This window comes from Polyodon spathula, chromosome 21, assembly GCF_017654505.1.
Source record: "Polyodon spathula isolate WHYD16114869_AA chromosome 21, ASM1765450v1, whole genome shotgun sequence".
NCBI classification, from domain to species: domain Eukaryota; kingdom Metazoa; phylum Chordata; class Actinopteri; order Acipenseriformes; family Polyodontidae; genus Polyodon; species Polyodon spathula.
In genome coordinates, this window is record NC_054554.1 from 25444036 (window position 1) to 25469911 (window position 25876).

The 25876-nt window shown below is 36.7% G+C and overlaps 1 protein-coding gene and 1 long non-coding RNA gene across 6 annotated transcripts; both read left to right on the top strand.

The window, feature by feature from the left end:
• The first annotated feature begins 876 nt into the window (after positions 1 to 876).
• On the top strand, positions 877 to 21234 carry LOC121296040. Of its 5 annotated transcripts, XR_005947002.1 has the most exons (4): positions 877 to 1071; positions 5782 to 5870; positions 7786 to 7822; positions 20409 to 21234. It is a non-coding gene; the product is annotated as an uncharacterized LOC121296040 (long non-coding RNA). The 5 variants fall into 5 exon arrangements; XR_005947000.1 differs by lacking the exon at positions 20409 to 21234 and having other exon boundaries at positions 7786 to 9216; XR_005947004.1 differs by lacking the exons at positions 7786 to 7822; positions 20409 to 21234 and adding an exon at positions 7205 to 7778.
• Positions 21235 to 22863: 1629 nt separating this feature from the next.
• On the top strand, positions 22864 to 24746 carry LOC121296024 (galanin receptor 2a-like). The gene has a single exon (XM_041221162.1). The coding sequence runs from the start codon at positions 23378 to 23380 to the stop codon at positions 24650 to 24652; it is 1275 nt and encodes a 424-aa protein (XP_041077096.1). The 5' UTR covers positions 22864 to 23377; the 3' UTR covers positions 24653 to 24746.
• Positions 24747 to 25876: the final 1130 nt, after the last annotated feature.

Below are 25876 nucleotides of genomic sequence, written 5' to 3' on the forward strand. Positions count from 1 at the left end.
AATGTAATGGAGGGGGCAGAATGCAACAGTCTTACGTCCTCAGGAGACCTCAGACAGTCTTACGTTTGTAACATTCCGAATTTTTTTTTTTTTTTTTTTTTTTTTTTACATTTTTAATTCTGTGTTGTAATTTCTCAAGTATTTATTGTACTAGTCCAAATAAATAGATATCACTAATCTTCTGTGTGTGTTTTTATTGTCACTATCCTTAACCAGAAAAAGAAAATCATAACACAAGCTGTATTTATGTAATTTCATACATTCTAAATCAGTATGCTACCATTCTAAAAGTTTTCAACTTTTTAGAAGTGTAAAATAACAGATATATTCCTAACATATATATTCTCAGCATCCTTTTTTGAGGAGAATCAAGTTAGAAAAAAAATTTGAAAATTGAGCTTTATCATCACTATGGACAAGACTGTTTAGGCTTCAGTTGCCCGTCCTCAAATGAGGACAATAAGGATGAGTTAATAAAGAATAAAGGGGGTGGATCTAAACAAACACTTGCCATATGTAGCACACACTCCGTGATATGATGGATTTGTTTGATATGCAAATCCACGACACCATGTGCAACACAGAAAACTGGGCAGATGTCAGGCAATGTGCTGTCATTAATTACCTTATAACAAGACGTGTGCTCTTGTGGATGTAAATTTATTACATTTTGCTGTGAAAGACCCCGTTTTTGCATTGACCCGCCATGGTTACTTTGACAGCCACTGTGGCTGCGTAACCAACCGGGGTCACGTGACTGCAACACCTCACTTGGATTTTTTACATCACCTGGATATATGTTCGTTGTCCCGCAGCATTATTCAAATACTGGGGACAAAGTAGAATGTACAAATCAGTACAAAACAGAACATTTCTAATAAGATAGTGGAGATCGTTTAAGCAACTTGAAATAAATACTCTTCCTGCATGTCAAACTGGGCGGTTTCCAGACAGAGGTTTGAAAGTTACACTGTGGTTTAGCAGCAACACGGAATGAATAGGAGGTAACACAAAATAAGACCTCGCTGTGAGTGGGGACACATTGGAATACCAGTACGACGGACAGGACTGGTGAGTAACTGGAAATCACAATAAGTCATGAGATTTTAAACTGTAAAACACTGAGTCATAAAATAGGTCTGAGCAAGGAATTCAAGTTTTGTTTTGAGAACGGTTTGAAATTAAGTTTAAGTGCGGGAGGTGCAATATAATAATATACATGTAACATTAATTCAGCGTACATTATTACTTTGAAAACGTCGAGAGATAACAACATTAAAACCAAGTTTTGCTCCATTGTTCTTAGATTTCCAAAGGGCAAGAAGTAATTAAGTTAATGCTGTTACCATGTGAGGTAAACGTGCTTGTTTATGTTTTCATGTTTTAAATAATAATAATAATAATAATAATAATAATAATAATAATAATAATAATAATAATGAATTGCAGAAATGCAAGAGCCTTCTGATTTAATATAAACGTGTGGGAAATAAGTAAACCAAAAAATGTGTGCATGCTGCTAGATTTTGAAGGCAAAAGCAGATACCTGTAATTACACAACAGATTAACCATGGGCGTGACAAGAAACCCACTGTCATAAACCCAATTTCATTATATGGCTTATTTTATTGTTTTTTGTGTGTGTGTGTGTGTGTGTGTGTATATGTATATATATATATATATATATATATATATATATATATATATATATATATATATATGAGAGAGAGCAGGGAGAGAGTTAATTTCCCTCCTACTTTTTCCTAAAAAAAAAAAAAAAAAAAAAAAAAAATGTGCAAATGCACATTTGTTTGTTTAACTGTTTTATTAGTAATTATCCCCTGCACCTGGCTATCGTTGTAAATTAAAGTCAGGTGCAGAGTATTTAAAGAGAGCAGCCAGTCTGCTCAGTGGTGCTGCTGTGTGGAGGGCCCAGTTGATAGTGCTTTCAGCCATTAGAAACCTTTTTTATGTGTTTTGTTAGTTTTTTATAAGAGGTAAACAGCCTAGCTGTCCTGTTTTATAGTTAGGTTCCTGTTTGTTCAATTAGTGCGCCAGTGGGAGCAAGGTGTTTATTTAGTTTTTGTGTTTATTGAAAATTGTAAAACTTTTTCTGTGTCCTTTGAAAGGGGGAACGAATCGTAGTGTTGTGCTCGTGTTACTATATATATATATATATATATATATATATATATATATATATATATATATATATACACTACACACATACATACATACAGTGCCTATAGAAAGTCTACACCACTTCAAAATGTTAAACTTTTGTTGCCTTATATATATGGAATTATAATGCATATATATATATATATATATATATATATATATATATATATTTTGGTACATTTTTCCATGTAAAAATAAAAACTGAAACTGAATAGTTGGATAAGTGTCCAAAGTTGTTATTCCATTTTACGTTCACAGGTCATTACATTACATTGGAATATTCAACTTACTCCAAATTCATTTTCAATAAGGTTTAGTTATTCTATTTTTAAATCCTGTGCTGTTTAAATCTGTAAAAGTAGTTGCTTTGTTATCTAGGAAAGCAGTAAGCATCCCTGTTATTGGGAATGGTAACATCCAGTACCTCAGTGATGTGGACAGCTACATTCATGAAACGGGGTGCTGGGTGTCATGAGCGCAGGTAGGTGTGATTATGTAAAAAGGTAAAACCAAAAGCAAACCAATGGATTCCTTGTTAAAATCTGTGCTTACCTGTATTTAAATATTGTTTTAGTTGCAATTGAAATTGCTTTTCATTGTTGATCTTATGTTTGTACCAAGTACTGGATGTGTCAGTATTTTATACAAACTCAGGATCAGATTCCTATAAAGCCAAAAATATATACTGGTTTGTCTGGAAGAACTGATATTTTCAACATCTTACGGTTTTCTATTCTCAGTGATCTTTAGAGAGAAACTGCATTAAAGTTAGGTTTGGAGAAAAGTTGGCTGCATAAGAGCGATGCTAAACTCTTTGTAGTTATCGTACACAGATCCTGCGTTAAAGAAATGCTTTGCATTAAGGGAGGCTGTGAGCTTTTATAGTATATGTGCTTTAGTAGTCTCTGCTTGTCTTATCAGTCCTACAGTAAAAAAAAAAAAAAAAGAAAACAAATCTCTGTGGTCTGTCATTTTGAGAAGGCAAAAAGGGTTTTGGTTGTATTAGTCTGTCCTGCATGCATTTTTCACTAGGAGGCACCCCTGCTCTGGCTGAACATTGTCCAGTAGTGAAATACAGTTTCTTCAACAGAGGGGAGGATTTAATTAATGTAGCAACTGGATCAAACACATTTAGATTGAAGTTCGAGTTGTCCTTACTGATTAGGGAATAAGGGCTTTTGCATTAAAAATATTATAACGAGGAGAGATTATGCTTTAGATGTATTCATTATAAAAATGATAAAAGAATCCCTAATAATAAAGCTAAGCAACACAATACATGCATGACATTCTTTTCCCACTCGGTAAGAAATACCGGAAGGCCAATTTTAATTTTTCCAAGCCCTAAGCTTGTATCCTGGATATTCTACAAATATGAGAAATGCCACCTTTTTTAATAAGCTAATATTAAGGCAAACTAGAACCTTTGCTTTTGCTCATAAAGGTGTGGTTTCAACATCTCTACAGTATTATCTTGTATAGACTGATTCTCTCAGCCTCAAGAGTGACACACTGCAGCCTGTGGAAAGCAGATCAATCAAACTTGCTGTACTCGTGGCATTATGCAGTCAAGAAGGCATGCTAAACTCATGATCAGGAAAGTGGTCGGCTGTTGAAAGCACCCTCGGATTTAAGCTACGTGTCCATGACTTTTAATTTGCTTACAGGAAAATTGCATATATCTATAAGATGGGCAGCTTGCAGTTACTTTGAAGGGATAGTAGTAACCTTTCTGCTAAATTTATAAAGCTCCCCTCAATTCGACTGCCATGCTTAGTATCTGTATTGCCTTTCTCACACTGTTGGGTTGAAGCTTAGATGCATAGATTTTTTATTTTTTTTTTGGTTTTCTAAAAAATGGTGTTATGCACTTTTTTGTATTCTATTGGTCATTAAATATGCCTTTGGGACAAACTTTTGTAACGTACCTAGTTTTGTCGCACACTTCCACTGTTCTACCAGAAGTGCATGTTTGTGATGATTTTGTGACAAGTATGATAATGTCATATTTTAAGGCTGCATGTAAACATAGCCAATGTTTTAATCCATGGCAAACAGATTGTTTCTTTGTTTATCTACTGTATTTCTGTGCTGTTTTCAGCAGATGTGTTTTAGGCATTTATATTCTGGTGGATTTATAAAAGCATATTTTTTTTTTTTTTTTTTTAAGTTTGTTTTTCACATCTGTGTATGGGTGGGTGATTCACTGCCATTTTTCAAGGTGGTTTTCACTGCCACAGAAAGCCTTGTCCTTGGTCTGTGAATCAAATAGACCAAAAAGAACTCCAAGATATACAGACTGTCTCTCAAAAGGGAGTCTGTGTAATTTTCAGATGTAAATTGTATTTTATGAATTCTGCTTTTTCCAGGATAAGGGCTTAGTATACTAATTGAGGGCAATTATATTTCCTACATATGTAGCCAAAAGGTTTTTGTATTGGAGCTAGGTGGCTGTTGCTTTGTGCTGAATTCTTAAGACATAAGGCAGAACTTTGTATAATGTAACATATGTAAGGCAGCTGCACCTTACTGTGTAATTACAAGCCTGTCCTTACCCAGTAACGGCACAGATGCATCTTTTTAAAGTGTTCTGTTTCATTACAATTAGACCTACAGATTGCATTTTAGGGAAAAACATCTGACAATATGTGAAAGTTGTTCAGCATTAGACATCAAACATTTGTTTGAGCTAATGGCCATGTATACATTTGAAACATGTGGCTCTCAAGCCCTGTCTAGAATTGGAATGTGTGGCATATACTGTTCTTTGACAAGGTGCTCAATTTCAGGCTAGTATATAGTATATACAAGGTTTGCTTTTACACTTGCCCATTAGTACATCTGTTGGGAGATTGTTGGACAAAATTGCCTTTTTGAGAACATTGTCCCAGTAAAGACGAAAGGCATGTCATGAGAATTAAATCAATAAAAGCTTGTCTGGAGCGCTTTCTATAGCGTGTAGCTCAAAGCTGACTAGGAATTGCTATGTTTGCACGCAATACTTTCATAAATGGATTCTTTTGAAAACGAAAACAAATGCTCAGAGTTTACATGCCAAACTTGGCTGGGTTCTGAGGAATTAATGCTGTACTGCAGGAGCCAATATTATAGTAGTCAAGGGAGTCTATATTCTTGCTGCCCTTAAACATATAAACCTGCTGGAACATGGCTGTCTTTTACACTGTATTTCCTTTGGATGTTGTCAATAAACTGCCCCTGGATGAAAACACTAGTTGGATTATTTTTAGAGTTAATGTTTAGACAGATTTTTTATTACCAAATAGGTGTTTGACGTGTTATTCAGTCATACTGAGGTCAGTTAAATTATGATTAAGCTGCAGCTTAACCAGGGTATCATGTAAGAGTACTGTGATCTTAATTAGTCACACTTGACCTTAATTAGACCTCTCCACAGGCAATGTGTGGATAGTTAAGCATTACTCAAGCTGTAGTTTGCTTGAAGTGCTTAGTTAGTCGTTTTATCAAATTAATGTATTCCCTGAACTAGTCCAGAATTGCGATCCAATGGATGTAGGACTTAATATGGAAAGCTGCCCATGTCGGGGCTTGCTGATGTTATGTCATTGTCCCTTGTCCCAGGAAGAAATGACCAATCAAGAGGAAGGAGAGACCCCAAAAGGAGGACTACCTTTCCCTCATTGGATCTGCCAGTCTTACATCAGACCAGGGTGAGAAAACAGTGACCTGGTAACATTGGACTAACTCATTAGCTTGCAGCTGTAGTGCAGCAGTCCTGGTTTCAAAAATAAGTTTGGTTGCAACCGAGGTAGGTAGGATTGTATCAGCCTAGCCCTTGGTAGACCATAGATGTTCCAAAAAAAAGCTATTAAAAGTGATCATTAGTGAACTATTTAGGAAGATGGACTGTACATCTGGGTGTGGTGTTTAGTTTAATTAAACTCTAAATATGAAATGCAGAATAGGGGCCTCATTAGGCTTTGTCAGTAAACAATTGCATGAAAAAAAGATTAATCTATTCATTCTCTTCACTATAAAAACACATTTCACTGTTTTGTATAAACCCTTTTAAATTCTACAGCTCCTTTGCACAGCCAAGAAAGTGGATGTGCAAACGAGCCACTTTGGTATGGGGTCATTCTGTTGCATTAGCTGGGCTTGTAAAGATATGTGTGTTATTATCGACATACCTTATTAATTAATTGTTTTCTTAGTTTTTTTGGATGCCTAAGTCAGTGATACAAAAACAAGACTTGTAAACTGTCTCACAACGTTTGCGATTCCATATTTGTGACCTTTTTACTTTTTTTTTTTTTTAATTTTACAGAACCAATAAAACTATGTAAAAAGCATAATACAGCAAAGTTAATTTTGTCAGCTAGCTTAGATTTAAGGCAGCAGCACAAATTAATACCCAGACATAAAGCCCAAAGTGAATTTGCAGAAATGCTGAATGACCTTATTTGACATAAGAATTGAGAATATGTTTTTATTAAATGGATGAGTTTCCTACTGTGCCTGATTCTTACTGTTCCCTGCAGTGGAGCAATATACCCACCACTGAGGATGTAGTGGTGTCATATATTGTATTGCATCATGCTACATTTATCATTATCCTAGATGTGATTACTAACCCACTAGGACTGGAGTAAACTCAGACAAAGGCAATAGCAGAAACTTTTGTCTGGTTGATTTCTTTTCTCATCTTAGTCTGATCTTTGCTTGCTTATGTCCATAGAACAAATCAGCGACCTATCTTATTCCTGGTAACTTTTAATGTTAGACAAGGAGAAAGTGTCACATGCCATGCTTAAGAGCTAAATGGGGGTGAAAAAAAGCAACACTGCGATATATGGAATATGTCAAGAGGAGCTCCCAGGTAGTCTAGAATGTATATTTTATTTCTATGGTTCACCTAATATGCAGTCCAATCCTGGATAGCTGACGTTTTCCTTGAACCTGTGCTTAATTTGTCCCTCATTTGAATCCTAAAGCCTTGTGATGGACTTGCATTAATTAACAGCACTTTATTGTATTTCTATAGCATATCGTTTTACAAAACTTGCTTTCAAAACCACATTGGTTGTACATTTCAAGCCTAAAGAATTACCCGTGGAGAGTGGAGACCGCTCAAGGGAAGCAAAGCCATGCAGTAAAAGAGCTTTGGAGGATGAGGAGGAGAACTCAGAATTCTTGTCCAAGAACAATCTGAAGAAGAAAGTATGGAACCCTCACAAGAACTTTGACCTGGCACAGAAACGTATGCTTCTTGACATTGAACAGCCTGTCAAACCACAGGATCTTCTGCTGTTTTTGTCGCAGTAAACATTCAATACTGTTTGCTTATTTGTTTTTGCTGATTTTGTTTGTGTGTTTTTTTTCATATACATGTGTACATTTAAACACAACGTAGTGGATTAATACAAATTTTATTACCTTCTCTTTGCTAATGCATTTGCTCCTCACAAAAAGAACTGGGTAATAGATTCTCAGTCACACCTGAGTTGTATAACCAGACCACATCGGGTCTTTTTAATCTCTCAGTAAAACCTGATATAGTAAGTTGAGGGTTATAAATGTAAAAGGGATTAAACAGCTGATCAGCTTTTCGTTTTCTCATTACAGCTAAATATACAAAATGTGAACAGTGTGAAATCCAAAGGTAAGCCTGTGTCTTGTGAATAATAGTTCAGTGGCATGTGTGTTCGGTTTTCGAAGCATGTAAGAAGGGTGAGGTAAGGCGGCGGCTATGATAATAGCCCTTGCTAGAGGCTTTTAGATAGACTGTGAAACAGGGTGCAGTAAAAAACAGAGCTGTAAAGATGTATATCTGTACATAGTCTAGTTCTAAGCCTTTTATTCTTTATTGCACATATTGTTTGTTTCCTTAGAATGAAAGTCTCCCAGATTTCTTGTTTCATGTGTTATAGACCAAACAAAGGCTGCTTTAAAGAACCTTGATTTGAAAATGACATAATTATAGACTGCAGTGAAATGTTACCTACCCATGTGACAAATCTTGTACTTGTGGTTCTGAGTTTTGGCATTAAATGCAAGATTAATGTCTCTTGCTTGTTTTAATGTAATCTTCTTTGACGCAGTTAGGAATTCGTTAGATGTCTTAATAGAATTCTCTTAGGGTTACTGAATGATGAAAGATGTCACGCTTCAGAGAATGGAGTTATAAGCTCTGTACCTTAAGCCTTTTAGCTGCTGACACATTTATAAGGTTATTTTGTTTTCAAGGATTGTCTCAAAGCAATTTTTTAAATAAAAAACAGCCCATTTTTGGCTGCAGGTTTGATTTTTATATCTTACCAGATGGGAACATATTTAGCTTTTGTCTGGATGAATATATACTGTATTCCACAAATACAATTATATCTTTGTCCAGGCATTTGCACTGCAATATCCCCTTATAAAGCAGCTATATGACAGTCCAATTTAATTAGGAAAACCCCGGGGGGGCTTTTATGGATTTCTCTTGTTTCCACTGCAAAATTGTTTGTAGGTCAGGGAATATTTATATTTTTATATATAGAAGGTATATTTTTCACCGAAGGGAAATTTGTGCAACCTGGACCTTTGCTGCCTCTCTACTGGGGCTGCATGGTGTCTATATAGAAAGTTGTTCTCCTCACCGTGATTGATCCAAAACAACTCATTTTAAAGCCAGACAATTTGACAGCTTTCTTTGTTATAGGAATTTCTCTATATTCACAGAAATGACAGAGAACGTTTTATTTTTATTGTTAATATGCATTTCATCATTCAGTAGCACAATGGGATAGTGTGCTGCATTCTAGGCTTTGCATTGCTTGTTCTTAAATGTGCTTAGAAAGTTTGTTCTTTATATGTGTTAACATGTTTACAGTCCCTTAACATCTACAGTTCTACATTTAAGGGCTTGAGTATAAAAAGTAAAAAAAAAAAAAATGTACCGCAAATATTATGGGTTGTCTGTAAATTTGAAAGCTTAATCAATTTCCCCTTTAATGCCTTGCTAAGCATCTAGGCTGTTTTTTAAAATATACTACTGCCATTTTCACAGTGACCTTTCAAGGACTGAGCTACTTTCATTAAGGAAATAAAGCAGTACTTTGCTTTTTTACTGTTTTTTTGCTTTGACCTTTTGATCCCTGAAAGAGGTTCAGCAGTCTGTAAAGCATATTATTTTTTATGCTGATTTTTAAGCACTGCTGGCTATATTTAATGGAAAAAGGATTTTTCCTGCTTATTTGATTTTAATGTTCATTTTTAATTTATACTGTTTGATGTGAAGGAATTATAACTCAAGGGTGTTGGAAAGGTATTTTTAATTATATAAAGTAAATTGCATGGTAAATGAAATGTGCAATTGAAAGCTTAGAAAGCTGCAATCAAGGGTTGCATTGTTTACATTTAAATTGCATTTGAATAGAGGCGAAATAATCAAAAGATGCAAATAATAATGTGAAGAATGACTCCAATCAATGCGAGTCTCATATGATTCTATAGATGTGTCACCTTGCCAGATCATTGATAAGAGGACCTGTGTACTGCAATGGCATTTAAAGTTGTATTAAATTTATATTTATATCAAAAAGAAACCTGAAATAACTAAATAAATTGATCGAAGTGGAACTGACAAAACACCAGACAAGTTTTCTTAAAGGGAGATTCAAATTGAAAAGCTTGACAACTCGCATATCAGATCCACGTTAATGATGTCTACGGAGTGCTCCTGAAATTGTTTCCTGTTTTGCTCTTGGCTTTTCAGCAGCAATGTGTTTGACGGGAAGCCTCCTTGATTGTAGCTGGATGTGAGAGAGTGGAGAGGTTAACCACTTGTAGGAACTTGGTTTAAATTGACCAGCATCAAAATAAAACAGACAGTTAGGCTTTCATAACATGCTGCTTTGCAAATGGATTTTGGCAGCAGTATCTGAATAATGCAGTATAAAGAATGTTAATCTGTTCAACTTGATTTAGCATGTATTTAAATGCAAATCTCTACTGGGTATTTCTGCTTGTAGAAATCTGTAAAAGGAGCAGTATTTAGTAGGTCATGACTGCGAGGCTGACTATAAGCTTTTAAAATGAAGTAGTCAATACACATCAAAAGACACCCACATTTTATTCACAGTTCCAGTCAGATATGCTCTTTTGGTCTAGTGGGAAGATTATTCATTCCTTGAAGTGAGAATTTTCTTTATCAAGCAAAAGGTGGGGCAGAAAAATACTGTAGAAAGTACTGGACTGAAAGCATTAATGCATCAGGTGTAAATTTAGATGAGGAGCATGGCGTTATTCATAAAGGATGGTTTCCTTCTTTTCAGTAAGTAGCTTTTTTTTGTCACACCCTGATGAATTTAGCCTTGACTATTTGCAACAAGCAAAAGTTCTGCTTCAGTTTAATTTCAGTATTGCTTTTTTTAAGCTTCAGAGCAGCTAAAGAGCACCTGTAGGGAAGTTGAACGGCACGTTCCGCACATTAGCAGTGAACTGACTTCTTTAACTGCACTTGTTTTTTCAGTCAGACTGCAGATTATTTTAACATTATTAAAGGACCCACAAGGGTTTATGTTGTTGGATTCTAAAGACTCTGTAGGTTAAGCGCCTTGTAAGCTGTATCTATTGATTGAAGCTGTTGCTGAATTAGGCAGTTTAGAAAAGCATAGGTTGACTAGGTGTTAGTCACCAGGACCTTATAAAACCAGAGATGTGTAGCTGGGAGAAAATGTCCATTTTAAAATTATTTAAATAAGGCTGAGGCAATGCATCGTATTGTTTTTGTGCAAAGGGTTTTAACAAAGGAAAACATATTTTTTATTAAATTTGAAATCAGCAATTCTTTTTTGCATTAAGAGCAAAGCTTCTCAGCTCCCCTCAGGTCTGACACAGTGAATCTGCATGTGATTGAGCTCACCTTCTCCCCCCTGCCCCGCCCCCTGTGAGTGTTTACTGGTGGGATTGGATCGAGGAAGTTAAGAGCGTTGTGCAACAATTACAAATACCGTATTGACCGAGCTACAATGCCTTTCGATGTTTGGCAATTATTTTCTAAGGTAAGACGGCAAGAAAGAAAAGTAAAGAAAGTAATGTTTGGGATAGTCCAGTAACACAACTAATTTGCGTGACCATTTAATGAGATGCAGAGGTCGCGCTAGCCTTTAAAAATGTGCTTTTGTAAAAAGCATACCATCACAAAATCTGTGTTTTCAGCCATAACAGCTGCATTTTTACATACTGCATCAACATAGTTCTTTTATTTTTCCAGTGTAACTATTTCAGATTAACAAAGTTAACATGCAAAACAGTACACAGTATAAATAACGGTACTGGTAGTAGAAATAGACATAAAAACTTTTTTTCTTTTAGCACCCAAGTCAAAACATTACTTATGCCGTTTCCAAATCAAATTCTTAATAATTCTCAGGAGCTTCCATTGAAATTGTCATGTTGTAGGTGATACTCGCGTAAAAGCTAGTCTGCCCTCTGTTCTGACCGCTAAAACCCTGTTCTGCTGGTACGCTACATGGGACCTCTGCAGATTTAATTTTTTTTTTTTTTTTAAAGAGGATGCAGGGAGCAGTGAACCATTTTTACACATTGCATAAAACTACTTCCCTAATACAAACGCAATTGGATAGGGATGAAAAAAGAAAATGTTGTCTTTTTACATTTAGAAACGCACTGCTGTTATTGTTTTGCGTTTTATTAAAAGGTCCTGTGTAGTTTTTTCTCTTGATTGGTTGTTACTCTGATTGGTTATGGATTTAAACAACTTTTTTTATGTTGCTTTGACCCCCAACTGGTACAAATCAACACGAATAAGGTAAAAAAAAAAAAAAAAAACAGTAATTAATATATTTTAATTAAACTGATGTAATCAATTTAATATGCTTAAGTTTTTAAAGCGTTACTTGCAACGTTATACAATAATCCACAACTCCATGTGTAACTGCGTTGTTTTACCTTTTCATAACGTCGGTGAATCGATGCATCTGCTTTTTTGGAGAACGATATATCTATCGATAGTGAAAAATTAGGCATTGCCTCAGCTTTAGCTTTAAACCAACCGAAGGGTAACAGTAACCTGTTACAGTTTCATAGAGAACAATCATTTCATAGTTCAAGCTGTCAGGGGGTTTAAAATGAATAAGTCCGATTGAACCTTTTTGATGCATTTTTTTTCTTCTATTTTTAACTCAGATTGATAGATGTGTTTGCTTGTAGTTAACAGTGGCCTCTGTTCTGAAGCCAGTGCTATGCCCTTTATCAACAGTTTTTTTTTGTATCATTGTACCTGAAATGCTGGGCAGCTCCATGAGGATAGCAGGTTGAGGTTTGAAGATTCCCCGTCATGTATAACAAAGTGTCTGTTTTAACAGTACAGAAATTACATTGGTTGTGCCTGCATGGTTTTTTAAAGTGGTATCTTGTTTTTCCTAAAGTACAAATATTAATGTCTACCATAACAATAAAGGTGTCAAAGGTCTGCTGATTGACAGTACCAGTAGGCAAGCAATTATTATTAATGGTCCTTTTAAAAGTATATAAAAGGGAAAGGGATCTGAATGGCAACTGTAATCAATTGAACTAGGTCTTCAGAGGTCAGAGTAATCTGCTGTTCCAGAGAAAGTAATCACTACAGAAACGAGGAAGTGTTGGAGTGTGTGGCTCCTGAAACCTGACTCCAGCCGCGACTTAACATCAGCGAGACATGAAGCATACTCAGCATGCCGCTCCCCAGACCCAAAATCTGGTGTTTTGGTGTCGTAAGTAACATACAATTACAGTGACAGTCGTACAGGTTATCCTTGGTACAATGCCACGATGACAGATTTTGCAAAGCCGTTTTTAATTAAAAAGTAAAACCATGCCAGGAATAAAATTTTGTTGCAGCTAGTTATTTAATTTTGAAGATTTTTTTGATTGATCATTTTCGTATTGCATTATATGCTGGATGATTCATACACAATGCACCCTAAGGACAAGTGGAACAGTGCTGAATGGCATGACAAAATTAGGACAGAATGTGCAAACATTGCATTCAATATTCTGGACCATGTCCTGGCTAACAGGACTCAAAGAATTACCCGGTCAGGTCAGTGGCAGAGCTGAAAACCCTCTGCGCACCAGTTGATTGAAGTATGATGTAATATATTGATAAATGAGAATGCTCACACTGACTGAACTTTGAAATGGAGTGTTGTTGCTAAAGTAAATTTGCCCTCTAGATGTCTGCTGTTAGGAGGGCTTGATAATGCATTCTGTGTTTTCTTATTGTGCGGCGTTTAAATCCTTTTACTGTGTCTTTTCTTGGATTCCTGGACTTACATCCCTCTCATTGTCAGTTTCTTGTCTTAACACCTAGATTCTTACAAAGTGTTCGTGATGCTGAATTAAGGGCTATTAAGTTAGGCACGCATCTCTTATTCTTCCACACAAGTCTTTGTGATGCGCGTAACCAACTCTGACAGAGAAATCGAGGTCAAGTGTAAATGTATGCATTGGTTTGTTCATAGTTTAGCGCATTCTGCATACCAAAACATTGCCACCGAAGAAGAGGGAATTTGTTTATTGCTGCTATACAGACTTATAATTCTGTAGCATATAATGATGGCATCTGTTACGAGTTGCGCACGCAGCATTAGCCTGTGTGAGCTACCCTGCGAGAGCTACACTATGGGAGCCTTCGTTCTGTAGCAGTACCCCTCTCCTTTGATTAGCTCCCTGGAGAAAGTGCCGGAACTGCTTGTGCATTTTTCACAGAGGGCACTCGGAGGATTTAAGATTCATTTACTACTGTCCTCATCTCTCTGACATGAAACGATGGTGATGGCTAGAGCATGACAGTGATACACTAACTATGTAGAAATTGAGATTGCATTTAAAATGTGAAAGCAAGGTAACAGCTTGACTTGTGCAATCATTTCTTGGAGTTTGTTTTTGGTGGAGCGGGGGCTTGGGTGTGTGTGTTCTGATTTATTTTCTCTGTATTAAATGGTTTCACTGTATCCAATAATTAATGTTGGTTGCTGGTTTTGAGTAGTGAAGAGAACACCTCCGTGCTAGAAGTCAGTATAAGCTACAGCATCCCCAGAAGATTTCCCTCCCTAAACTATATCTGTGCAGTTGCCACTGCAGCACCCCCTGTGGGCCAGTTTGCGTTTTTCATGGTCTTTGTTTTATGCCTGAATGGCCACAAAGCCCTGTACCTCATTAACCATTGTCTAACACTACCAAATTGAATGCTGCACTAGATGAATTGCGGATGATTATTCTAATGAGCTTGATTCAGGTGTGTAACTGAATGTGATTTTGCTCGGTTACCTAATGTTGTTTAAAGTACGGTAACGCAATACCCTTCAGAAGCAATCCACCTCCACTTTTGTTTTTCAGGTCATGGTGAAAGGAAAATGGCAATTAAATAGGCTTCTCTTTCAATAAGAGCCTCAGAATAAAAGTATGGGGGATGGCCAAGGGGGATATTAAAACTGCATTTTGAAGTGCTTTTTGTTCATGCATAAAGTAATGATCCTGATCTATCTGTTTAGCAAGGATCATACAGAGCCCCTGCCTGTACTTCAGAACTGTAGATTCGAAACAGACTGTTAAAGGTTAAAGACCTCATGGAAGAATATCCAGTGAGGGAGAGTGCAGAGAAGACCAACTAGACAAATCCCAGGGTTTAAAGGGGACAAATTATGAGGATAGGTTGAAGAAAATGATTTGAAATCGATCCCAACGGAGCAATATCAACACTGCACTCTTCTTGTTTCTCTGATGTTGGAGCAAGAAGAGATTGGGGTGGGAGCTATGCTGACAGGCCATTTGTGAAAATGAGTTTGTATATTTCAGCTATTTTTAACTAGTACTTCTGCATAGATTACATTTCCTTTTGATTCCTTTGCACATTTATGCTATTATTAAATTATCTCTTACCAAAGATCCTGAAAAAAAACAATACAGTATGCTTTATTGCAGTACAGAATCTCAGTAAAGGTTTCTCCATTCATACCACAAGGAGGTCAGATCCTGCTTTCAATCCAGGGTTTATTCAAGTGGATATTACTCCCAGCCCTCAAGGTGTCTTCTGTATTTACTAGTGCAGGTATGACAAATGCTTTATTTACTAGATGTATATTTTATACCTTGCCTACAAAAGGGCCAGTTCCACATACTGCATACATCAAAACACAGCAACAACAACAAAAAAAAATCTAAAACAGAAATGTCATCTTTTTTTTTCTCCTTGCACTCTTGCAAGAAGCAAGACAATGAAAAAAAAAAAAAAAAAAAAAAAAAACACAAAGCATTCTTTTAAACTATTTTTATGAAGAAAAGTTTTTATTTTAAAACAAAAAAAGGGCTTTTATATAATAACTGGCACGATGTGCTCCCTTGGAATAGGCATACTGTATGCTTCAGTATATGACGAAAAAAGCATTCTCATTATGCCACAGAAGTTATACCCATGTCTCATTCTGCCCATTACTGTTTGCAAAAAAAAAAATATGCCATGGATCCAGGAGTTTTATAAATCCCCCTGGGCAGAAAGATTCATGATAAACAGCCACTTAGGCTTCAGTTTCTGTGCTTTTTGCTTTTTTGAGGTTCATTTAAGTGGTGGCAGGATTGGATTCCATGTCTTTGTTGCTATTTCTGGGTTTCAAAGATTATTACCTACTGAAAATGACGCACTTTTGTAGAAACTAACATGGAATTAAAAAACGTTTGTTTATGTACTTTTTTCCACCATGCATCTGTGAGGATAAAATTGTTGTGATTCCAAACTCCGTTGTAGATTTCAACAAAGATCTTTTTTATTAGATACAGTAAAGCAGCTGGCTTCTCTCTTTTCTTTAAGCAGAAGTTATACAAAATTCTGATTAATATAGCTTCTCTTATGACATTACTCCTTATTCCTTAACCTATCAGAAAAGACAATTAGATACTGATGCATATTTTTATCAACCAATCATATCATTGACCACATGGGTCCACTTTCTTCTGTCTCCAGGACAACTCCATTTCAGATCATTTTGTGTTTCACTCACAAGGCAATAAAAATGTAGTTGAAAAGGGAGGAAGAGAACAATAAAGGAGTAAGCATTTTGCCTGTTTTCTGTGAAGTTTAAACAGTGGGAATGAATGTTTAGACGGGTGCCATTTTCCTTAAAACACAGAATAGAGTGGAATCACCTTTCAAGTTGTCATAAAAATGTATGGTACACTAAAAACATTCCTTCCATCAGGCTGCTTCACTTAATATTAAACCCAAATTGACTTCAAATGAGCTTAGTCAATGAAATCTAGCTACTCTAAAGTATGTTTATCCAAGAACCTAATTGTATTCAGTCTTTTTTCAGAATTAATTTTTATTTTTTCCTATGCTAGGAAACCAGTTATTAATTATTGTTTAACTCGGTTTGCCAAAATTTGCACAAGTAGATGGTGTTAAATTAATAGACTCCAGATCCTCCTGAGCACTTCTATCTGACCACAGAGAACCTACAGCCTGCACTTCCTCACTTCCCAAGCTGTGCTATTTCTCTCATCACACTCGCTGCCTGCTATTTTTTTTTTCTTTCTGGAGTGTACTGACTGATGCAACGTAATGGCAAAAATCCTTAACCCCGCCCCAGGCTCAGCTCGGCCTGCAGTCTGATTCTGATGTCTTGTGAGGCTGGAGTTTCACGGTTTGGTTCTTGCTCTGCTTGACAAATACCCACTAAAGAAGTACCCGTACCGTACCGAGCCCTCACGGGTCAGTGGAGACGGTATTCCTTTCCTTCCTTTGCCAGCCAGAAGACCTGCATTTTAGTTTCGTTATGCGATCAGCTGTCTTGCCGAGTGATTTGTAATAGAGAATGAACACATCAGTCACGTGTGTCTGGGATGCTATTTACATCACTGATGTGAAGCCAGCTTACTCAAAGTGTGTGCTACAGATCTGAATGCATTTCCAATGTTTTCCTTTATTTGTTTTTTCACCTAATTTTCCTAATGTAAAGTGTTTAACAGTAGTTATTTATTTATCTTTTTTAATATTATATAATAATCATAAAAATGTAATCTGCAAACATGACGACCTCAGAATACTAAACCAGCTTAGCCAAATGTAGCATTGTTTTGGTGGAATAGATACAGTAAATGATTAAACAGCAAGCGTGGCTAAATATCTTCTTATAAATGACAACCATTGTAAAATGTTGTGAAATAATAATCCCTGTAGCTGATTACCATGTCCCATCAGCTTTTTTATTTTTTATCTTGATTTAATTGAAGTCAGTTTTAGCAGTAACTGAGTGGTTGTTGGAGCACTGTGCTGTATAACATGAGATCTCAGCCAAGCGCAGATTGTTTTAGTTTAGTTTGCAGAATAAACCAGATGCACTTTAAGACGAGAGAGCTGTTGCATCCGGAAGCACACCTTCGATGCAGCACAACAGGGTTTAAATCAGTTCCTTGAAGAAAGTGTACAGAAATGAATTTACAGTTTGTCGGAAGAGTGTTTAGAGATCAAGTCGATTGTAATCAAAATACAGCCGTTGTAAATACTGTATGTGCTGTTCTGTTTCTGGGAAATAAATGCGTCTTCAGTCTGTCGAGGGTGCTGCAAAAAGAAGGCTTTTAAAGAAACCGCAAATTGCATAGATGAGTAACTCTGCCACAGTTCACTTTTAACATGCAAGTGAAGCGAGCAGACAAGACAAAATAAGACTTCACCTGCATTGTGTCCAAATGCTGTAAAGTGTATGAATCTAATCAAGATCACAGTAAAACCTTCAACATACTGGTATACTGAGGAATTTTTATTTCCAAGCATTTGAGAAAAGCAATTGTAAAAATGTAATTGTGTGTACAGGGTGAAATTATTATATTGGATTCCATTAACATTTAGTTTTATGTATGTGTTTATTGAGTCTAAACTGACATTGGTTGAATTGTTTTTTTTTTTTTTACAAAAATAGATAATATTAAATATAAACAATATAATAAATACAGGTGAATAACTCGGATAGGTGCAAAAACAAAGTTTTGGTCATGTGGATGTTCACATAGTTTTTGTTCTTATGCTGAAAGAGGCCAGCTGCAAAATGTAATATAAATATATACTGTTGTAGCAGGGCGGTAGGAAATCCCTGCTTTTTGAATGTATTGTTTGTTTATTTTTAGAACTGGGTCTCCCCCTCCACCCCTGTGTTATTTTTGATTGATGTATTATGATTACGGCGTAACTGTGTGTTTGTTTTGTTTTTATTTTGAAATGTCTTCTGGCAGAGGTGAGGTTTGTAAACTCGTCCTCTGCCAGGAGTGATTTTAAAAACCTTGTGCAGAAGATGGCCATCTCCCGAATTAATTGTTGCTAATCTGGAGATGGCTACCTGTATATAAACCCACAGCTCTCTGCACTCCGGGTGGGTTGTTCAAAGGAGGAGCGAAAGAGAGATTAATTTAAAACAAAAAACAAAAATCCTGTACAGGAACAGTGAAGGCGATTTGCCCAGCCTGACCTGGAGTTTATTATTTTGTTTTGTGCTTGAGATTTGTTTACCCCTTTTATTTTCTGTGCTCTGTGAGCAGTGTTTGTTTTGTTTAAATATTTTATTTTTGTTCTCTAATAAACGACGCACCACGCGTCTCTTTGCCTGTAGTACCTTGCCTTTGTTGTTCTTCCTCATTCTGGCCTGACACCAACGCTCAGCTGTATCCTGTCACAACCATATTCCTTTGAATTTAAGACTTTTTTAAACCATTTTTTACTTCTCAAAAATAGCCTGTGTCTTAAATTAGAGTACAGTATAGTGATGCGTGTATTAAAATTGGCAACAGAAGACATGACTACCTGAGTACAGAATCAGCAACGTGACACTGCTGAGGAAAAACAAGCCAAGCTTCCTGAGGAATTCCAAGAGGAATGTTTACAATTTCAGCATTTCTAACAAACAGTACCTGCTTAGACAGATCAGAAATGCTGATCAGACCCCTGTATTTTTTGAGATGCCAAGCAATGTTCAGTGCTGTTGTGGTTGCTGTCTTCAGGGTCTTCAGTTCGAAGGAATACGGTATTCTCTACAGGTCTCCACATCTGGCAATCAGTCTCACTTACATTTCATTAAATTACTTAAGGGCCTCCCTCTCATCCCTTTACCTCAACAAATCTAACGTGTTCCTGCCCTAATTGGTTACAGATGTCCTCGTTGACTGCGTTGTGCTTGAGCTGATTAAGTTCTGATTACATGTCTAGACCTTGGTTACAGGTTTTACTGTGATCTGATTCCCAGTTAGAGGAGCAGAGTAACTCACTCTCACCTAGCTCTGGCATTAGAGACAGATAAGGCTCTTTGGAATGTCTTTCTGCAGGTATACTGCTGTGAGGCTAATTAGTTTTGGTGTTTAGAAGATGACCCCTTAGATGAAGAATAACCCTTTAGAAGATGAGCAGGGATTTGCACACCCTCGAATCTCGCATGTTGCTGATTTTGATCTTAAGGGTGTGATAAATAAAGTTTTACAATACATTTAAATTGGTCTTCTCTTTAAAACACCAACAATGTTACAGACTTCTTCATGTTGGTAATTTCAGCCTTCAGATTTTTATTAACTTGACACTAGTTTTTCCAAAGACAGTATTACTGAAATTACTGTACTTTTTAAAACACATGTTTTAATAAATATTATAGTCTCATCACAACATGTTGATTTTGGACAACTATTTCACGACCAGGAGACACCCCACAAGTGAAGTGTTACCTTACAGATCAATGGTCCTCGTGATACAGGTGAATACGTGGGCCTTATTTTCAAGCAAGTGTAAAGACAAATCTCTAATGTAAAACTATCATTTTGTACTGTTTTAAATAGATTTCTTGATCTTGCTTCAAAGTAGGGCCCCATATGTGCTTCAGACTGTTACATCTCAAACTTTTACGAGTGGTAACAAGTAGTGTTCTTTTTTTTTTGTATGCACATTGCATCTAAGGAGGCCATTCAATATACTTTAGTGTCATGTAGCCTCCATTGACAAGATGCTGCATAGTCCCCAAACCAGCGGTTATAGAACACCATAAGTGTGTTTCCATAGTTACCTACGTAAAATGGCATTCAGAGCTTCTCTCAGATGACACACTTGCTTTTCTGGCTTTACGTTTCAATACTAATAGAAACTCCAGAATTGTATTGGGTCAGGCACAATGCAACTGCTGCTCTGTGAAATCATCTCCTGTGTGTTTTTTTTTTGTTTGTTTGTTTTGAAGGCCACAGGTAACTGTTCAAAACCAAGTTTGAGAAATCGCTGAAGTGGAAGAATGCAGAGAATGAAGGCATGAGGAATGGAGACAAGGCCGGGGGCCACATCCTTACAGACAGCATAATGACACAGCTGAACGGGACTGAGTGGCAATGTGGTGTGAGCCAAGAGTGCCAGGCATTACCCACACAAACCCCCTGCTGCCACTACCTTTTAATGCATTCCTATAGGCTGCTTGTAGTGCTGAATTTACAGTATGCCAGTTAAGATGTCTGGAAATTAGGTTGCATTCAGAACTATGAAGCTGTGCTAATGGTACTCATTGTGGGTGGAGTTTAATGGAAATGATGATCCGCGCAATCATTTTTAGATATCTTTTAGCTCAATACCGTGCTTGCTGGCATTTTAAAAGCAGTTTCCCGACCTTTCTTTTGCTTCTGAATATTTTTTTTATTCCCCTCCTTGATCGTTGTGGATTTAGCTTGATGTGCAAATTCAGCCCCTTGCGTCTCAGAAACCATTTGAGAGAGCTGAGCTGTATTTTATGCTGTATTGGATTGTGTTTAGACACTGACTTAAAATGTGAAACACCACTGTATCCTATGAAGTCTGATTACAGGTGAACATACTATGATTACATCTGCTAAAGAATTCCCTTGTTTCAGGGAGTTAAGTGGTGTGTGTGTTTGTGAACCTGAACCAACAGTGACAGGCACATAACAGAGAGGGGAAGCTTGAAACGTGGCTGTTAAGTGGGAGATCTGAATCGGACTGTAACCCTTTCAGCACAAAATCACTTTAAAGGAAGCAGATAACGAATTTGTTCAGTGTCTTAAAATGATGGCATTACATTTCTTGGACTTCTGTGTAGGCCTGCTATGTTGAAAGAGTTTGTAGATAGATAATGAGGTAGAGTAAAGGTTATTAAAAAAAATGTACACAAAGTTTAAAAGATTGAAAAATCCTTTATTTTCAGGATGTTTTTGGGCAAAAGCCTTTCTTCAACTGTTTGAAAAGAAAACAGCTAAAGGACTTTTGCCCGAAACGTGCTGAAAATAAGATTTTTTTTTTAAATCTTTTTAAACTTTTTGTGTACATTCTTTAAAAACCTTTTCTTTCATATGCCTTCAATTTTGTACACTGCAGTTTATCTCTCTCTCTCTCTCTCTCTCTCTCTCTCTCTCTCTCTCTCTCTCTCTCTCTCTCTCTCTCTCTCTCTCTCTCTATATATATATATATATATATATATATATATATATATATATATATATATATATATATGTGTGTGTGTATATAAAAAAAATTAACGTTTTTGAGAAATCATTGCACCGATCTTTAGTATGTGGGGACTGAATACCCCCTATAGGTATCTGATATCGTTCCAGTATTTGGGGCAGTCAAAGATGCTGTTACGACAAAGTGGAGTACCTCAGTTATTTAATAATAATAATAATAATAATAATAATAATAATAATAATAATAATAATAATTAAAAATCCCTAAGAATTTAAACTGTGGAAACTCTTTAGAATTTTTTTTTTTGTGATGTATACCAATTCATTCTCTTAAACTCAAATGGATTATGTTGGTTTTTCTCGTTCAGACAGGATTATTGAGCAAATCGTTTTTTACAGTCCTTTTATATTTCACTACTGTTGATTTAATCATAAAGTGTCAGTCCTTTTTACCCCCTTTTTAATATGAATATTGTGTTGAATTGTAATGATAGTATACGGGTTAAACTGCTTTGCAACCCAGATGTATTGGTAAGGTGAGAGACTTATCCTGAAATTTAAATCCATCACAAATGCCGAGTGCTGTACTGCCTCAAATTATAATCTGCCTTTTAGTTCAGAAATGTAATTTTAAAAAAAAAATAGGATATTTAAGTATTAAGTGCCCCGCATAGTTTCGATTACGTTCTATTAACGTAATGGACAGCTTAAACTGTTCGATCTCCGTTCCATTTAATCGGGGGTTGAAGTTCAGCACCACCGATCGAGGACAGCTCATTCTAAGCAGTGGGGGGGTATGGGGGGGTATGGGGGGGAGGATGTTAGAAGCACACAGTTCATAGACAATAACCTGCTCTCCCGTTGTGTACGGTATACAATATGAAGTAGTGAACATGTCATAGCATTACGTTTGTCCAGATATTAATTGTAAATTGCAGGGTGTACTGTGTATTATTATTATTTATTATTATTATTATTATTATTATTATTATTATTATTATTATTATTATTTTCTGTTTTCTAAAAATATTTTGCTTAGAGATTATTCGGTCAATAGTTTGATAGTTTAAAATGAAGTGACATCATTCACGAGCAGCACGGTTTCTTGCACAACACGAGTTAATTAGGATTCTGACTAGAAAAGGTACCGCAAACAGGATGGAGGACTCGTTCCAGCTCGAGTAAAGGGCTACTCTGTAAGGTAGAAGGTTACAGACCATTCAACTATTCACTGTTACTATGTATTGTGCTTCTTGCACAGTCTAGTTACTTTGAATGCAAACTCTCGCCTCTCCCAGAGGCAACCCAGCTATAGCTCTCTTCTGCCACTTACCGGTTTAAAACGAAGTCACGTTTGATTTCATATGAAGTGTACAGTGTCTGTTTCTCCAGTTTCAGCCAGAACTGTGAGAGACCACCAGCACTTTGCAGCTTTCCATCAAAAGCGGGAGACGTGGAAGTTGTACAGCAGCACCGGCTAACCTTCATATAAAGAGCCGTTGTTTTAAATCACTCTGTCGGGAATCTAAAGCATTTATTGATTTGTATTTTAAAAATGTATTACGTTTTACAGTTATTTAAATCGGTACTTGTTCAAAAAACGTGTTTTTATAGAGAATTTAAATTAATCCGGCTAGCTTTCTTTTTTCAATAGATTCGTTGTGAATAGTGTGCTTAAAAAAAAAAGTTTGTAGCTCTGATTGCTGCCTTAAATACACTATGGGGGAAAAAAAGTGACGCTATGAATTTTACCGAATTCTACCTCCGATTTGGACACTTTCCCAAGAACCTTTCTTCATTTAACAACTTTAGTTTTCAGCACTCGATTCCTTTCGCAGACAATGTGCTTTTTTCGGGATATGAGCCCAGCACCATCATATTGGTGATCATGTACTCGCTGTCCTTTATTATCGGGCTGGTGGGCAATATCATGGCACTGAGGGTCCTTACGCGCAAGAAAAGGAACCGGCTAGCGGGAGTCTCTGCCACCAGAAGCCTCCTAATTAACCTCGCCGTGTGTGACATGATGGTGGTGTGCATCTGCATGCCCGTTAACCTCGGACATCAGGTCTACAATGCGTGGATCTTTGGCGACTTTTTGTGTAGAGCTGTCCCGTTTGTCCAAGCGGTGTCCGTCTCCGCCAGTGTCCTTAGCCTCGCAGTCATCAGCTTGAACAGGTACTACAGCGTTCATAACCCCCTGAACGCCAGGTCCTTCTTTACCTGGAGGAAGATTTTTTGGATGATTTGTGTGGTCTGGGTTTTGTCCTCGGGGCTTTGCATGCCGCTGATCTTCATGAACAAAACCAAGGACCTTGTTCTGCTGGACGGACAACAGGTAATAACGGTGTGCATGGAAACCTGGCCCCATGTCAAACTCAGGCAAGCTTATAACTTTCTGCTCTTCTGCTCCCTGTATGGCTTTCCCGTTCTTTTCAACCTCATCATTTGCTTTCTCACTGGGCGCAAGCTGTGGAGCACCGATGACAAGTTTAAAGACTATAAGTGCAATTTAGCTGCGTCCGGGTCGCGGCTGAAAGTGCGCAAGAAAATAGCGAAGATGGTAGTGGCTTTGGTAATTCTGTTTACGCTCTCCTGGTTGCCTCTGTACGTGGTGGACATTTGGATCGATTTTAACATGTCCAGTGCCTCTGCTGAGGAAGAGGACCTCGATCATGTTCAGCATGAATGGATTCTGCAAGCCAGACCCTTTGCGCAGTGGCTGGGGCTAACGAATTCTACGCTCAATCCTCTGTGCTACTGCTTTGTGGGGAACTTATACAGATCTGCCAAGAAGTTCAGAAAGAGCTACAGGAAAAAGTTCTCGGCTGTGTTGAGCTTACCATTAGCCCAGACCCCACCCATCAACTCTGTCCCGAGGTTGTTGTCTTACAGGGCTTCAGATGGAAATTCAGACTCACAAATCTGCGGCTGGAGAGACTTTGGCTTTAACGAACATCTCACTAAAAACAAGAGCGTCTCTGCTGTCACAGTGTGTGAAACGATATTCGACTGAGTAAAGCTGTCTATAGTGCATGATGTACGGTACATGTGTTTTTGTAAAGTATTTATAATAAATTTGTGTTCAAACTGTTGATTTTTGGCTTTTATTGTCGGGGGGAAATTATTCAAACAGAAAACAGTTTATAATACACATTTTATAGTCACTCCATATAAATCATTTAGTGCATATATATATTATATATATATATATATATATATATAGATAATATATATATATATATATATATATGGCACAGGTTTCAATTAAAAACGGAGTTTTCAAATGGACAGCTCAATATTGCGAACCAGTGTGATTTTTAACTTCAAATGTCTTCTAAATGTATATCTTTATAAATGTCCCTGGGCTCTACCAGTTTGTTTTAACAATATGTAGGCTAGCATGCCTACCAATGGATATAGTTTGCTGTGTTTTAAGAGATGATAGTTCATTATGATTTTTATGTGTTGGACTTTGAAGTACCGTCATGCATTATAAAGTGTTCTGGTCAAAGAATATCGTGTATGATTGATGTTTTGATTTATAAATTAGACGAAAACACCAGACCCATAAATCGCTATATCTCACCGCCCTATTTTCAATATTCAAATGAGCGTATTGCAGAAGGACATTTGGGCTAATCAAGAACAGTATATTTGACATGAAAACTACAGTTCACAGTTTAAACGTCTCAGTACATTTCCAGAAGAAAAATGGTAAGCTCGCAAATGAACCATTTGTTCAGTTTACACGTCTGGTTTTTCGGCAGATTTGCAGATTTTTGTTAGTAGCGTGTCTACAGGTGTTTCTAATAAAATCTTTCAGTATGCGCTGTTCTGGTCAATAAAACTTGCTTACTAGCTGGGTTATTGTGACGATTGATTTTATGACTTTAAAATGCCACTGTGCTTTTTTCATCTGTCGCTCCAGACTCCAGACTGCATAGCTTGTTCTGTGAGACGTGTGATCTAACTAAAACATGATAAAATCATTTACGACACCCAACTAACCTGCTAACTGTTTATAGAATATCCAAATGCGTGTATTAATTAATTAATAATCGTTTTGAAATCTAAATGTCACACAGTGATTTTGCTACAAAACTAAAAATTATACTATCTATCGATCTATTCTCTATCTATCTTAGACATGTGAAAATATATATTAGATTTCTTCATTGCCTTTGTTGCTTTGATTTGCTCTGCATCTACTGTAATGTTGAGTTCTGTAACTAAATCA

Bases quoted from the DNA above. Each gene is read 5' to 3' on its own strand.
- LOC121296024 (XM_041221162.1), top strand. From the start codon at position 23,378: ATGAATTTTACCGAATTCTACCTCCGATTTGGACACTTTCCCAAGAAC.